The sequence below is a fragment of the Lipophrys pholis genome (genome assembly GCF_963383615.2).
Source record: "Lipophrys pholis genome assembly, chromosome: 1".
Classification (NCBI taxonomy): domain Eukaryota; kingdom Metazoa; phylum Chordata; class Actinopteri; order Blenniiformes; family Blenniidae; genus Lipophrys; species Lipophrys pholis.
In genome coordinates, this window is record NC_137635.1 from 47,588,210 (window position 1) to 47,605,490 (window position 17,281).

The following is a 17,281-nucleotide window of genomic DNA, read 5'->3' on the forward strand; positions in this document are numbered from 1 at the left end:
TTTTATTTTCCCCGTTGGACCCTGAGTTTCCTCATAAACACCTCTGACTGGGAAAAGCAAAATAACATACCTGCTGAACGTGTGAAAGATTACCACCTGTTCTGAATTCAATTGCAAGCTGCAGTTATAAGCTGATAAAAAGAAAACGAAGGTTGTTTTATGCTGTAAGCGCGGCTTTGAGAAGCCCACACTGCTGATTAGGAGGTTATTATGTTCTTAAAATCCTCAACGTCCACAGATGACCCATTGTCTTATACACGTGGTTAGATCTGTACCTCCACTCTCACAAATGTGACACCTGCAGCACACACCGGATGTGAGGAGAGAAACGGTAACGGCACAGCTGGCGGGATGTGCTTCGTTGGACAATGGAGAAATCTGATACGATTCCTTCTTTTGTGAAGAGCTGTCACGCATCAAAGCAAGAAAAGAGGACAATAAGTGCAGCCTGTGATACCTTTTTTTTTTTTTTTTTTTTTTCTTTTAAAGTTCAAACAGAAAATAGTATTTTCTGGAAGTGATGCCTGGTTCATCGGGATAATCCACACAAAGTTACTTTTTCAAAGGGATAAACTGATGTACAAAAGGATGACCTCTATATTCCCTCCGTTTTGGTAAACCATCTGAGCTGCGCACAAACATAAGTTGAGACTGAGGCGCCGTTTCCACGGCAACAATTTTGAAGTGAAACCGCAAAATTAATTAATTAATTAATAGCATTTTTGGGGTCTGTTTACGCGGCAACTGTGCTCTGAGCCAATGAAAGGACAACTTTTTGGAAACGGCTCCCAAGGCGTAACTTTTTGAAAATGCCGGGACTCTGTTGCAGTGTCAATGAGCGAAAGTGACATTTTCTGAAAACCAGCGCCCGTCTCCTTATTGACGGTGGAAACGCCGCTACTGGTGATGCGCGCCACGGCTGGAGGAAATACTTCTTCTGCACACGCTCCGCAGTGTCATGCCTCCAAGTCCATAGTCTCCTGGGACTTGGTCGTTTTATAGTCACTCGTAGTACAATCCAACTTCATTGTCTGCTCACACAAATGTCGTGAGCTCACCATTCTTAATGTTTATATTCTTTTTTTATATTATTTTATTCATATTGTTCTCTGCACGCATGTGAGTGCACTTTAAACACAAAAAGAAAAAAACAGCACCAACATGCTAACTACATCATTTGCGGTGTTTCTGCCGCTTGCGTGTCAACGGACGTTGTTTTTAGAAGGTACCCGTGTAAACGGGAAACTTTTCTGAAACAAACAAAAAAAAAAAAACTGACTTTTTCCTTGAAACACTGTCATGTAAATGGGCCCTGAAATTGCGGCCAGGTAAAATCGAGGTTGACTATTTTAACAAAAAAACATTTGTTCCACATTTGTGACAAAACGTTGTTGACTGTGCCGCCAGTTAATCTGTGGACTGGAGGAAAGTAAGGCGAAGGTAGTGGCTGTGGCACAAAATCCCAAAGACAATAACGGGTGCAAAGCAACAGTTGGACAGTTAAACAGACAGTAAGAATGACACACTGATGGGAGTAAGAGAGACACACAGTGTGGAGACAAAAAAAAAAAAAAAAAAAAAAAACTAAAGGGCAATCAAGTTACAGTAGGGGAGAAATAAAACAGGACGACCAAAGCCTCTGTCACAAAAGGCTGTCATGAAACAATGGCTCCCTGATGGAAGGAGGCAGCTGTAAACACACAGACCTGGAGGAAGGCGAGCGAGGTGAGAGACAGGCAGGCCCTGCCAAAGCTGCCCCCATGACAAGCAGCAGCACCTCGTTAAACCTGTCCCCGGGAGTCACGGGCAGATGCTCCGCTTTCCCTATGATAATGACCAACCCGCTAAGCAGCGAGCAGCGTCACGCTCCTTTGAACAACTATTGACCTCAAAGCTGTCGCTCGCTTTCACGCCGGCGCCGGCGCCGGTTCCAGCTCGCCGCCCTCAGAAGGGGCTTGTTGCATCATGAGCGCCGACGCGGGCTGAGATGTATTAATATCGCTCACAATCGAGCGTTGTACTAAAGGCCTCTATTGCTGATAGGATCTCCATAAGTTTGTGTTCGGCTTCGGCACTCGGCCGCGCCGCACGCGGTCATCAGATTGAGCGGCGAACGATTCATGATCGCCAATTACGTCTTCAGACCCTTGAAAACACGCTCCCGGAGTCTGTGCAAATTGGCATTAAGGATATGAAAGTGTTAGCCATTAATGCACATTTATTCACCATTTTACATTTAGAGGACCCACTGCTGTCAAGCATCAAAGCGCAGTCGGCACATGGAGCCATGAGTCAAGAGGAAGTAACTGGGGTGAGGGAGCGATAGAGAGATAGAGAGAGAGAGAGAGAGAGAGAGAGAGAGAGAGAGAGAGAGAGAGAGAGAGAGAGAAGGAGAAAGCAGCAGTTCTCTAAGGATTAGCTCATTTAGAGAGCTTTGATCTGTGAGATCTTAATTGCTGGGTAGCACTGACAAAGTCCTCGCGGAGACTTAACAGCACCATCCAGGCTGAGCGCGCCAATGGTGAGTGTGTTTTTTGCTTTCTTCATTTTTATTTTTTTTTTTTCAAAATACCTCAGATCGCACAGATTCATACCACTCCTCCAAGAATGACTCGTAAGAGCATTCCCTCACATTATTAAGATGTGGTTACACCTATTACGTCTTAATTCAGGGGTGTCAACCACATTTTAGTTCAGGCCCAAATTTAACGAGGCTGGACCGGTAACATAGTGCCATAATAACCCTTAAAATTACACTTGTTTTTCTTTGTTCCGTTGCAGAGTATACATGATGAAGATGTCAAAATTTTTTACAAACACCAAACAATTAATAACAAAAATCGCAACAAGGTCCACGTAAAGAAAATTTTAATGAAAATTTCTGCTACAAAATACATGGAATTTTCCCCAAAAGTTATGTTTGACACCCCTGGATGTTTTCCTCTTGCTTTTTCTCATCATGCTGCTATCCTGTAATGATCAAGTTTATGCATCTTTCTATCATCTCACTCATCCTTCCAACTCTTGTAATCCTGTCATACCAATTGTTCAGACCTAATAATACTAGCATTTCCCTCATCAACACAGATAATTCCAGAAAATGTTCAAGAAGGGTTACTCCTTCCACCTGGCTTTCTTTCCACCACAACAATTGGACCCTCGGTTTTCAGAGTGTCAGAATTGTGGGTTTCTTTTCCCTGGAGGGGTGACACAGAGATTAAACCTGATGAACAGCAGCAGAAAAATCTGCCTTATTTCATCTTCCTTTTGATTTTAGAGAAGAAATGTTAATTTAGAAATTCAATTTTGAAGTTTAACTGGCCTGACTCAAAAACTATATGTGTAACCGTTTCAAACTATATATAAAGTCTTATAATATTCCAATTGAAAGCATGCATATGAGAAAGTTTTATGGAAATCCCATCAGCTATTAACAATTTTAGTGTGAAAAACATTAGGAGGAACATATGAGGCATGAGAATTAGAGCCGGGAGGAGAGACGATGTGGTTTAAGCTCTGTGAGCACTCAAGATTCCCTATCTTTAACCCGACATTCCCACTTACCATAATTTCATCATAATTGTCAAAACTCTGTACAATTGTCTATATTTTCCTGCTGTAATGCAAGTGTTGATTGGAGAAGGAACGACTAAGGTTGAATTATGACTGAACTTGTCTGACTTTCTAAGGTAATAAAAATGTTCTAAAATTAACTCACTCATCTCTCCAAGTCTATTTTACATTGGAGTCACAGCACTGTGCAATATGGCTTAGGTTTCTGAATAGTGTTTAAGCAAATAATTGGGATTTAATTCAAGCATATATATATATATATATATATATATATATATGCTTTGAAAACGACATCCTTTTCAGTGTCTCTGCCATTTCCGTGTAAATAGAAATTGTTTTCAGAAAGGTGCCTTGCAAACGTGAAACTCTTCCTCAACGATAATGCAAAAACTATGAGTTTTCACTAAATGCCGTCGTGTAAACAGGACCTGAGACCAGTTGATGACTCTAAACCTGTACCTGTGTGTCCAGTATGTAACCTGGGACTGGACACACACCTCTGCAACCCTCAGTGGTTCAGAAAACGGATAGATGGATAATCACTGTCAGCACTGTCCTTCTTTTATTGGTCTGGTTGTACATTAAACTCTGATTCTGTGGTATTATATCAAAGTAAATGTCAGCAGCCTTTGTTGCTTTTGTAACACCCCAGGATATATATTTCCTATCGTCCTCTCTTCCCTTGCACGCCAGCCTTTTATGTATCTTGTCTGAATACACAAAAAGTCTATAGCTGTGGAATTATGATTTTGTAAGAAGGGTTGATGGTCACAAGTCAGCAGTTGAATGTAAATCTCACAGATAAAGTCTTCCGGAGAGTCGAGCCCTTTTGAGAGGAAACTGAGAGCTCACCGTATTTGAGGGCAGCTCCAGCTTTTGTTAAATCCCTGTTTAACCCCATATAGAGATCCAGAGGGGCTGACTGGCAAAGACTGGGGTTAAGGAGATCATTCAAGACAGATAAAGATGATGCAGGGCCTCGTCTATTTTATTTATTTTTTAACCCCTCTCCGTCTGCCTTTTGTCCCTGCCTTAGATGCACAAACATACCTCCACTCGCCTCGTCATCCTCTCTCCCCGTGCACTTTATCTACTCTGTGCAACCTCGTACGTCCATTTCTCTCTCTTTGGCTGTTGTCCAACTCCTCCGTCGTCGCCTTTCATCTCTGACTAAGACAGGAACAGGCAGATTAAGGAGAGGAAGAGTATTAGCGAGCCATTCTTTCTGCCTCTTTGAGACGGAAGGGGTTACGGTGAGCGCAGCGGAGCCCTCCCTCTGCTCGGTTTGGTCATTAGAGAGGCTGCAGAGCGGTTGGGGGAAAAGAAAGCCTGAGGGAGTGTTTACATTACAAGAATGCCAACACTGTGAGGCGCCAGCCTGCAAATGCACTCTTATATTTGACATGGAATTGTGTCTGAACTGTAATGAATTAATAAAAGTGCGGGAAATACATAAACACTCTCGTACAGACACTTCAGTGCCAGATTTGTGCATGTTAAGACAAGCTCCGAACAAAGAAGGCAATCGACACAACAATGTGAACTTGCTGCGCAAAATTTGATGAAATGATTGTAGAACGTGTTGCGTAAGACAGTGACGTGGGAAATTTTGCACGTGCACAAAATGGTTTATCTCGATACTATCAAATTTTGTCACTTGAACGTTTGCACATTATTGCAGCCGTCACTTCCCGCCACGACTCAGGCGTACAGCATCTCGTGTGTACACAGCAGCTGATCTTAGCCTGCTTACCGTACTATCTTCTGGCATAAACCCATAACTCGTATCTTGCATTTGTTTAAAGAATTAAGCAGCCAACTGTTCACCAGTGAAATGTTGTTAAACAGCTCCAACTTTTGATTTCCTGTAAAACCATATTTCAGCATGCACCACGACTGAAACATGCTGCTCATCTGACTCCAGTCTGTCACATTAGCTCTGTCGCATTTCATAATGTCGTATGATTTATGAGCGCTTGTATGGGCTGCACAAAACACACAGATACCAGTATCTCGAGAGTTTTGTTTGTTCAGACACCAGCAATGCTACATGCTAAACATGGCACAGTGGCTCCGAGCACCATTGTCACATAAATGGACCCCTAAATTGAATCGAAAGTTCTGCATTTTCACTTGAAAACATAGTTGTGTGAACCGGCTCCCAAGGTGGAAAGATTCTTTCACGGTCGCTCATAACCTCCTGCAGAGATTGCTGGGGGCCACAGAGCCTGTTACTGCGCGTGCGCATCTCTCCCCCTCCCTCCTGCTCACCCAGTTGTAAACAAACATGGCGGCCCCGTAGTGTTATGACTGCGATCCGTATTCTAGTTTTATAGTCCAAATCAATAGTTCAATAGTTGAGACTCACCCCTGATAGCATCCGATGCGTCATCAGTCCTTGCGGATGTCCGCTGCTCTCCATTTTCTTCACGTTTATAGTGTATTGTTCTCTGCACACACGTCTGTGTAGTTTCAAGCAACAGCGCCCTCCTGTGGCCCGGCATACTAACTACATCGTCGTCTCTGCGTCAGACAACTTGAGATATGCTCACTGGGAGGCAAGAGTGCTTACCACTGTATTGTGTCAAACATAGGGCCCGTGGGCCAACCCCGGCCCTCATGAGGCTCCAATTCATCTGCCAAACCACCAAGGAAATTGTAAAAACTGTAGTTATTTTTGTATAATTGTTTGGTTTTTGTGGATTAAAGACTTTTCAATTTCATTGCGTATGTCCCACAACAAAGTAAGACTCATCATACCACTACCGGTCCGGTTCTCTCAAAATAAAATGGACTTTATGTGGCCCCTGAACTAAAGTGTGTTTGTCAGCCCTGATCTCTGACATTATTTACCATTAAGAATAGAAGCGTAGTGTACGGTATGGCTTATATTTTTACAAACCATATTAATTGAAATTGCCGTTTGGATCAAAGGATTAAAGAAAACCACATAATCTGCACACAGCGCCTACAGACCGATCACACTTGACAGCAGTGTTTCTCTATTGGTCTCGAATTTTTCAAAATGAATTATATTGTATTGTAAAAACAAAAAGTGCTTAGACAATGTAATTTTGCTGAAAATCCTTTTTTTTTTTATTACGCTATGGCAATTTCAGAATGAAAATGAATATTTTTCAGTGCATTGACCTGATCTCTCCTCTCTAGTTTATTTATTTAGCCATTACTCGAGCGCTGCCGGTTTTTCACTGCACCTCCACCAGCGTGTCACAGACACGGCGCTGATTTGTGATGCAACCGCATTGCCTCTGTTCCCGCAGTGTAAGATTTGTCTGAAGAGGGGAAAATAGCTTATCAAATTTCAAAAGTACAATACAAAGAGTGAGCTTTTATTAAATATTGATGTCACACACATGGTTAGCGGGGTGTGAACGTTTGAAGGAAAACAGCATCACTTAACGCCCTTGTGCTACCTTGCTCGACAGTGAGCGCCGGTTACATCACCCTTGAATCATTCATTCTGAAACCAGAAAGAGGTGAGGTAAACACAAAATCTGTGGAATGTAAAAGGGCTCTCTGGTTGCCACTGCGCTTGATGAAAAAGATGAAGGGGCTCACACGGAAGTATAAACCTATAGCTCGGATTACAAAATCCTCCAAACTTATTGTGGCTTTGTTATTCCTTTTGTGCATAAATTTCTCTTTGATGACTTCATATGCCTGAAACAAAGCAAAAAAAAAAAGAAAAAAAAAAAAGGACTGGACATTAAATTTCCTCTAGCACCATTGACGAGACCGTGTGACACCATTGAAAAGCAATTCCGTCCAGAGCGAACCACTTCACAACCGTGCCACCTCCTTTTATTATGCAGCATTTAGTTTTATGAGCTCAGACGTAATGCACAGGTTTGAGGAACGTTGTGTTTTTTTGAGATGTGCTTATCAGAAGTTAGAAGCAGAAACATTAACAAATTAACCAAAAGGCAATTTTTTTTTTTAAGTGGCTCCTAAGGTGTGACTTTTGGAAAATTCTGGACAAAGAATATGTACTCCCGTTGTTAATGTTTATAGCAAATAGTTGTTTGCTGCATGTGTGTATACTCTTCATTCCAAAAAGCAACAACAGCACCCACTAGAGGCCGGATATAAAAACGACATCGTTTTCATTGTTTCTGCCATCTCCATGTAAACGGACATTGTTTTCAAAACGTTGCCATTCAAACGCAAAACCTTTCTGAAATGAAAACGCAAAAACGATGGGTTTTCACTTAGGTATAGGTTGTAATCTCACATCAACCTCGTCATCCTGCAAAGAGACAAACGTGTTTCCGTTTCTATTGCTTTGCAGGATAAAGATGCACTGCAAATTATTTGTCTATTGCAAAGATTAAAAAAAACATATTTTAGACATGATAGATGACTTGGCTTATTTTCAAAGTTATTTTGGAATTTCCAGTTTGTGATTTTACTCTATAATCTTCAATCTAGATTGCATGGACAGATAGGTAGTTTTAAGTCATTTTCTTTTTAAATTTAGTGTTTATATCTTATATTTGGGATATCCTTTTTTGCAGTGCATTTATCAAGTGTTACTCGAGCTGCAATTAAAATTCAGGTAAATATTCACATAAACTCTGGCTTATAGGAAATTAAAGTAGAACAGCAACAACTTTTAAGAGACACGGATTTATAAAAGATGTATTTCTTTCACAATAACACAATGAACATTCACAATATTACCTACTTTCACCCAGATGTGGATTATTTCCACAACTTTGAAAGTCCTTCACACGTCAGTGACATACACATGACATGTGAATCGAGGATCGCTCCTTCCTTATTCCTGAAAACTTTCCATCCAAAGACGCACTGAGCGCAGGCAGTTCCAGATAAGAAAGTCATATCTTTCCAGTGATTTGAATTGTTAAATATAAAAGCTGAACGCAGACGGCTGAAGGGCCGGGAGGGCGACAGTGTTCCAGCAACAGCCGAAGCTCCTCAGCATCTGCATTTCAATTTGGTGGAGTACCTGGTGGCGCTCTGTCAGCGGGATCTGTGTTCCAGTTGGCTGGACTGAGCCTTCCCGGTATCGAAACAGGATGACAGTGAGGGCAAGTCTCACGTCGGCCGATGGAGTCATCAATTATAAGAGAAGGTGAGAGGCGGGAGGGGGGGTTATCTGGGTACAGCACATGTTCTTGCCGGTGGGACTCAGGGGCAGAAAGGGCCGCAGAGAGGCCAGATATGGCATGACGCTCCTGGAATCTGTGATTTGACATGTCCTCTGTGTCAGAACCTGTCAGAGGGCAGTCGAAGGTTTTGGAGGGCACCGCCGGCTCCCCTTTACACCTTTTATTGAAGAGACGTGGCTGAGAGCGCCGAGAGGGGCAGAGCGGCACGGCACTCATTTTGGGTGGGCGGCTTTGGACGTAGGCCGAGTTGACTTTGCTCAACAAGGGACGTCAGTCCTCCTCGTCCACGTAGGTCGAGGGAAACCAGCCCACCTGAGAGACAGCAGAAGAAAAAACATTTTCACACTGTGTTCACACATGTGGACCGACTTTAAAGTCCAAACCAGAGTCAAAACTGAATTACGTGTGAAGTGCATACTTTAGTAAATCTTTAATCCACCTGCACAGGCGTGCATCTTGGACCGAGACCAGCATGAAAACTCGTAAAGAGATCCTCTAACAGTGCAATCACACCAAACTCTGTTTGGCGCAGTCCAAACCAGGTGTGACCTGAGTTTAATCTAACTCAGGGGTGTCAAACGTAAGGCCCGTGAACCAAAACCGGCTTGCACGAGGCTCCCACCCGACCCGAGAAATGACCAAATTGTAAGAATTCCAATGAAACCATCGACTTTTTGACCGTTTTGTTAAGAGTAGCGGACACAAAGTGAGTTTGTCAAATCGTTCAAAGGGATTTTTTTAGACATGTAAGTGAATTTTGCACCAGGAAGTATCATTAAAATTAGTTTTATGTGTGAGATTGTACTCAATATATGCATTCTGCAAAAACATTTTCAAAACTTTTACTCAACGCCACAAAAGGCAAACACTTTAAATTTAAAATTCAAAGGCTATTAATGGCACTATTTTACCAGTTCACAGGCTGCATGTGACCGCTGAACTAAAATGAGTTTTACACCTCTGATCTAGTTCAAATGAATACATTCATCTTGGCAACAGCACACCAATTCAGACCAGTGGGAGTAAAGTTTCTTTTCATTTCACTTCAAGGTGTTAATGGATTGACCCCATAAGACAATACAAATCCTCTTTGTTCATAATATTTGTTGTATTAATCCACTAATTTCATTCCTCTATGCTTATACTAGTCACCGCTTAGCCTTGTATTTATCAATGTTTGATATAACTTATTTAATTTTTATTCTTATTGGTATATTAACTTCTATTTTATTTATTCTGTGTGGAGCAACGGAGCAAAAAAAAACCCCTCTGGGATTATTAAAGTATTCTGTTCTACTCTGATCTGTATTGTTATAATAGACCGTGTCAGTTCGTAAAACATAATTAAAATGTTTTGATTTCTGTCCGAACAAGGCAGCTATTATTCATCTTTTAATCATTTTAAACTCGGACGCACACTGAAATATTAATGAGGTTCAGAGACTAAAATCATATTCACTCCAGTTGTAAAAAGCAGTGTGGGCATTCGTCGTGGACCTACCCGACCGTCGACCTCTCCCTTCCACCAGCCGTCTGACATCTTGATGTAGATCTTGATAATGTCTCCTTGCAGCAGAGAGAGCTCCCGCGTATCTCTGGAGCAAAAGTCGTATCGTGCCACTGCGATCCCCACAACTCTAGGAGAGAAGACTGAGAGGGAGCGAGACCAGATCTTATGATGGAGAATTATTTTTACAGAATGTAACAGATAGCGAAAGGATACTAGAGAATGGAGAATGAACTCTCAAGATAAGAATGTGCATGAACTGCGTTATATTAAATTACAGATTGTGCAGGAAATATCACATTAAATCAGGACGCGTCCTTCCCAAATGAACATTAAATCTGATTGTTTTTGAGGTTGAAAAGGACGAGAATCACACTGAAGCTTCAACTTCTAATAACACTCGATATGAAGTGTCTGGGTTCAATCCACATCCTCACCTCCATGGACAGGAGACCAGACCCCATTTTTCTCACAGAGGTGTTCTTGCACGTTGCATGGCATCTTTTGGTCTTTTCTGGCGTGTGGGAATTGATCAATGTGACAGATCATTGGAAGTTTAATTGCAGTCTATGAACCCGTTATTAAAAATAATTGAACTATTGCTTTGAGAAGTGATGAGGTGAAGAATGTCAATTTATCCTGATTTATAATTATTGTGTAAGCACTATATAACTAATTATATTTAAATGTGAAAAAAAAACATGTTCATTTCATGAAATCAAGAGCTATATTCTTCAGGGTTGAATAACAAATGGGCTCCATGGCAATGACATTGATCAAAGTTGTCCATCCTCAATCTAAAGTGCTTTTTACTGCAGAATCAGTTAGAATATTGAAATATAAATTAAGTTTGTCTTTCAGCATTTGATTTGAAAGACATTTCTGTTGAATCAGCAACTATAATTTAAGAAACAAAAACCCTTCGAAGTGCACAGGTATATTATTGGCATTCATCCTTTTTTTTACAAGGTTTTCAATAAATTTCTTATATTCTGTCTCTCCAAAGTAAAGGTATGGTAAGGCAATAGAAAGCGTAGACTCAGGGCTTCCCACCACACGTGAAAGCAAAGAGACAGAAATGAGAGAACACACAAGGTTCGCTCGTGCGAGAGGTCACGGGTTATCACGGTCATGTGTCGATCTTATTAAAAGTGTATGTTGAACTCGGCTCACGCGGTGCATCCTCACTTATCGGGCGACACAAGGTCAGTCCCGAGTACGCAGGTGGAGGGCTCGTATCACAGGTGAACACCGGCGTTTGTTTGCCTTATCTGTGGAACTACAGATGACATGGCCGCCACGATACGCGGGATGAAAGAAGCACGCCTGCCAGCAAAGACGGACACGTCATACTAACACACACACACAGATCGACCCACACGTGCACGTATGTGCAGGATATTCTCATGCACAAACCAGCAGTCCGTTGCAATACAAAACAAAATATGTTGTATACACACACACCATGTGATTACAGCTCGGGAGCTTTTACCCTGTATGCCAAGTTTTAATAGACACTGAGCCAAAATTAAAAGTTTTTTTTCTTTCTCCCTGCAACATATTTGTTATGGTTCATTAAATGAAGCCACACAAACTAAAGTCCCCTTGTTAATTAGGTGAACTGATGGTGTTTTTCTGGATTTTATATAATCAAAATGCCAGCGATGGGTCGCTGTGACGATTGTTGCTATGGTTTTGTTGGAATTCTTACAGTTATGTTCACTAAATGGGAAATGTCGCTGGCAGAAATTCATAATATCTCAGAATTTTAATTACAGGCTTATGTGAATAGGTTTTCCCACATGGCAACTCATGCAATCTGCAATACGACATATAAGTGGGATCATTAGACTACATTATTTATTAGAGGCAAAAAAAAACAACAACAACAACAAAAAAAAAGACAGTTTATATTTGGAAACCTGGAAATGTGCAGCAAAGGAGAGACAAAGCGAGAAAATAAGCTCTACCTGTACCTGACCAGAAAGGCGAGGAGGAGGGAGGAACAAAGCTGCAGCCGCCAGGAGGAACTACAGAGGAGCCGAGCAAGTGGTGGGGGGTTCGGGCCGTATTGGGAGCAAAGAAAGAACATAGGCAAAGTAAACACAAGTTTGACAGATAGAATTTTGCGAGAGGGTAAAGGAGAGAGAGAGAGAGAGAGAGAGAGAGAGAGAGAGAGAGAGAGAGAGAGAGAGAGAGAGAGAGAGAGAGAGAGAGAGAGAGAGAGAGAGAGAGAGAGAGAGAGCGCGAAAGGGAAAAGTTGTCAAAGTCAAGGAATAAAAGCAGATCCGGCGAGATGAGGACGAAACGACAAACACCAAACATATTTTCATTTCACCTGGTGCAGTTTTATGCAGCGCAGGACACGGCAAGTCAGGGCAATTCAGTAGGTAATAACACACCTGTGAGTCTGGATACCTTAAAGTCTTTATTTGTAATATTTTGGGGAATACTTGTTATTTTTTTTGTTCATGCCTCAAGCTAAAGCCCAATTCGGCAGGATTCACAGACATACCATGCAATGACATTTTAGACAAATGTCAGGTGGCAGTACACTGTGGAAATAGTTTCCCAAAGATTTTGTTGTGTTTCAGCGCTGAATTTGACTGAACATTTCTATTCCCCCATCAAATATTGCCATGGCCCCATTGCAACCGCCTCGATGACGCCTCAATTGATCCAGTGCTTTAATTCCAACTCCAAAATGCATCAGAGACTTCACAGACTGACATCACAAACGGTATCTTCATTAATTAGTATTATATATATATAATATCAGTATGTTTCAAGCATCCTAAAGGCAAATTAAAATTACAGTTATTCTATCATTTTGTCTGGAAAATTGTCCTAGAGGATCTGAAATGAGTGGACAAAATGAACATTTTCAAATACAAACATAAAAGCTACCTTTGTTTGTCTCGCTGCAGTGCTGTATAATGAGAGGGAGGCACGTGGAAATGTGAAGACAGAAGGTAGTGACAAGTTCAAGCACCTTGGGTCATCCATCCAAAGGACAGTGTACAAAAGAGGAGAAAAAGAGCATGCGGGTAGGATGGTGTGGGAAGAGATGAATGCCAGGGCTGAACTGTGACAGAAGGACGGCTGTAGAAGTAAAATTGGAGATTTACAACACAGTAATGAGACCTGCTATGATGTACGGCTCGGCTTGGCTATGAGGCTGCCAAGCAGGAGGATAAGAGGAAAGATTCCTTGATGCAGTAAAGGAGGACATGGAGATGGTTGGTGTAACAGTGGAGGAGGAAGGGAGGATGGTGAGATGGAGGCCGATCATTGGCTGTGCTGACCAGCGAAGGGAGCAGGATGCAGAAGGAGTCTATTCATTTGCTTGATTTTTGTTTTTATGTATCATATTTTATCAGCCTTTTATCTAAGGATTATTAAACATTTGCTTAAATTTCTACCAATTTTTTCCTGCAAATTATCATCTATTTTTTCTATAACTTTTATTAATCTTCGATGGATGGATGGATGGATGGATGGATGGATGGATGGATGGATGGATGGATGGATGGATGGATGGATGGATGGATGGATGGATGGCAATCTAATGTTTAATGTAATGTAAATGGGCTGCTTGGTTGGATTGGTTGCTTGGTTAGTTGCTTGGTAAGTTGGTTGCTTGGTAAGTTGGTTGCTTGGTCAGTTGGTTGCTTGGTTAGTTGGCTGCTTGGTGAGTTGCTTGGTTGTATTTATGAATTAAAGCTCAACAAAGGTTTTCAGGAGATAGCACATCTTAAAAAAAAGCATAAGCAGGATCACCCGGTGTTTATGTATTAGACTCTTTTTTTGTGGCAACTCTGTTAAGAGACTCCAAATAAACACATTTTGCTGCATGGAACTTAAGTTGTCCTCATTGCTTTTGCTGAACTGTGAAGCTTTGACTACTTCCCTGGAGTTACAAAGCACAAAAAGCATCAATACCAACATTTTTAGTTTCTTCCCTGGTGAGCCGAAGCAAGCAGCATGTGGGTAAGTATGAGCTCGGCACGCTGCCCTGACAAGGTAACGTCTGGGGCTCGGGCGCTGCAGAGTCAACAGCTTCTGGTCCCCGGTGAAATCACATCTGAGCCAGCGGACCCCCACGCTGAGAAAACCTTTCCTGTCAACACAACAATATGGCCGCCTGCCTTCTTCTTCTTCTTTACAGGCAGAGGCCAATACATGTCAATTGGCTGACCAGAGCGCACGCAGACATTTATTGCTCTCTCACAGAGTGTCTTCTACAGCTGGTGCTAAACACTATAGCCTATATGAAAGCAGGACTGCTGTATTAAACCTCCTGCTTTTAGCTGGGTGCACTTTATGAACTGCTAAAGTTCAGGCAGTTCAATGTGATCAGGCTGTGTATGTTGGTGTGGTTTCACAATTTCTCTTATAAATGCTTTCAGATCGCAGTTAAAGAATGTACCCACTTACACACAATAATATAATTCATTAGATTTGTATATCCCAATGACATCAATACTTAACAGCCGAATAATTATCCTGACAGACAATGAGCATCAGAGTATTGCAAATGATTTCCGAGCTCAAGCATCCACGCATGATGAAACGCGCTCACTCAGACCTAATTAAAAATGCTGACTGGGTTTTATTGGCACGCAAATTACTCCAGAGTTTGTTGGTTTTTTTTATATGGTATTTCAGTGTTTCTGCTCGGCGCGGTTGTTTGTGCAGCCTCGCATTCTATTTTCTTTGCAATGAGGTGTCTATTTGTGAGATTGAAACCATTTCTTTTTGGTGTTTTCCTCTTTTTGTTTTGGTGTGACATCTGTCTTTCCACGGAGGCTGTTTACCAGACGGAGAACGCAGTTGCCCACACTAAGTCTGTCTATGGGGGTGGACGACTTAAGGCAATAATAATCTATCCCAGAATGCACTGAGGCAATGGCAGGTCTGTCAAGGCTTTTTCTCAGAGAAGGCAACACAGTGAATGGCAGCGATACACAAAAACACACCTCTCGCAGAGACACTTTGAAGCATGATGCGCTGCGAGACCGACGCTGCCAAAGAAGGCAGAGGGACAAGGATGTAGCAGAATTTTACATCTGAGCAGATTCAAAGGGCTAACTTTGACTTTGTTCCACCGTTCGTCGGCTTGCCACGGCTGCCTATGCGGCAGCCGCGATTGTTTACACGAACATCTCCCTTTAAGTTGAGACAGTTTACCTCCAGCTGCTTCCTGCTCTTTTAGAGCAGATCATTTCTGCAAACTTTTCCCAGTTTTGTGGAAACAGTGGCGGTCCCTCGGTCGGACCAGGGGTATCCCCCAGGTGTGTGTCAGCAGGCGGCTGTCACACGGCTTTCTCTGCAGCCAGCCCAAGTGAAATGTCATGTCCTGTCAGGAAAATTGTGAAGCCATCTCAGAGCCGAGCAGAGTGCGGCGTGTGACGTTTGGAGTAGCGGGCTCCCGGTGCTTGCCTGGGGGCACTGGGGCCTAACTGGGACCTCGATGGCAAGCCTAGTGAGCTGCCGAGGCTCCTTTATATTTCTCTCACTCACTGTCTTTCTCACTCTTGCGTTTGTTTTTCGCTCTCTCTGCACCTTTCTCACTCTGCACCTTTGTCTTGCAGCGTCTCTTTAAAATAGTTATTCCTATCAACGTGCAGTATGAAAATAGGCACATTTATGCATATTTTTGTCACGCAGAATAAATAAAAATAGTGTGAATATGACTGGGTCTGATCATGGGGAGTTGGACAGCCTTCTTGGTTTGTCTACATTCCTATCTACGCTGTCACAATGTGAGTAAAATAAACACTTATTACCAGCGTGTGGTAACATTATCACTCAGCTCAGTTGCATACTCAGTTGCACACTGCATGTTAATGCCATCTATCTCATTCTATTCTCTTTCTCACCTCCAGTCGCTCACTGTGTTCGCTCTCCTGCTTCCCCTGTTTACCGTCTCCCCTTCGCTTCCCTGTCTGTCCATTTCATTCCATCCACATTTTCTCTCCCTCGCACACTCCATTCCCTCCTCGCTACTTCCTCTAATCTCCTTCTTCCTCAAGACCCCCCCCTTCAGTTTTATCCTTTGAAGGCTTCCTCAGAGTGACTGACCATCTGACTCGTAACGATGCCAGAGGCTGGACTTCCTGAAGACGTGCACGACAATGCATTTATTTATGTCTGTCAATCAGACAGGTGGGGTTCAATAATGCTGCCGTGTACCAGCCATGGTCCCGCTCATAAGCAATACTTCATTAAGATTGGAGGAGGGCTTTCTCGCATGTGAGTTTATATGAATTTTTGAATAGATGAATCCTGTTTGCGTCGTGCCTCACACAACGCAATCGCACAGAAAGTCAGTGCTGTCCAATTCTATCATTTTGGTTTCATGTCTGGGACGGCTGCGGCTCAGATGGTCAGAGTAGAAGATTGCAGGCTCGAGTCCCCATCTCCCCTTGTTGACATGTCGAAGTGTCCTTGATTAAGGCACTAAACCCCAAATTGTTCCCATTCGATTGATATTTCACCTTACACAGCAGCCAGACCCATTGGCTTATTGTGGAAGTGTTGTCCTAGAGAAGAGGAATTCAGATTTGTTTGCGAGTTCGAATCCCACAGACAGGTCACCACTGTGGGTCCCTGAGCATGACCCTTGACGCCCACCAGCTCCCTGCAGATGGGTTAAGGTGGAAAAACGAATTTCCCCAAGGGGATTGATGAAGGGTGATTTGTTTAGTTTAGTGCATATTCATCTTTAAATACAATTGTTCTGATTAACGTTTGACATGTTACTAACATGCAGTAAGCACTATTGTATCTGATAACAAATAATCCAGATATAATAAAGAGAGGAGAGACATGAGACACAGATCTAATATTGATGTAAATGTATCATTGCATCAAGTAGAAGTAAAACTGAACAGGCATGCCTCCCAAGGAGATGTGCTGCTGCCTTCCAGCCCAAACCTTTCCACAGGGATTCGTGTTAGCTCATTATGCTGTGCTAAATATTTCCAGCATGTCTCAGACGTCAAAGATAGGACTGCCCCGGGTAGTGAAGCACAGTTTTGACTTG

The 17,281-nt window shown here is 42.4% G+C and overlaps 1 protein-coding gene across 4 annotated transcripts in view; it reads right to left on the bottom strand.

Annotated features, from left to right (window-relative positions):
• Positions 1 to 7,585: 7,585 nt before the first annotated feature.
• The window catches only part of LOC308116497 (guanine nucleotide exchange factor VAV3-like), a 54,518-nt gene continuing 44,822 nt past the window's right edge, over positions 7,586 to 17,281 (bottom strand). For 2 of the 4 annotated variants that reach the window (XM_080474746.1, XM_080474745.1), the window contains exons 26-27: positions 10,228 to 10,376; positions 7,586 to 9,038 (exon numbers count right to left, since the gene is read on the bottom strand). In XM_080474746.1, coding sequence (XP_080330872.1) covers positions 8,997 to 9,038; positions 10,228 to 10,376 — 191 coding nt within the window. In that variant the 3' untranslated portion in view covers positions 7,586 to 8,996. The remainder of the gene's footprint in view (positions 9,039 to 10,227; positions 10,377 to 17,281) is intronic. The other 2 variants (XR_013935774.1, XR_013935775.1) reach the window with 1 other exon arrangement.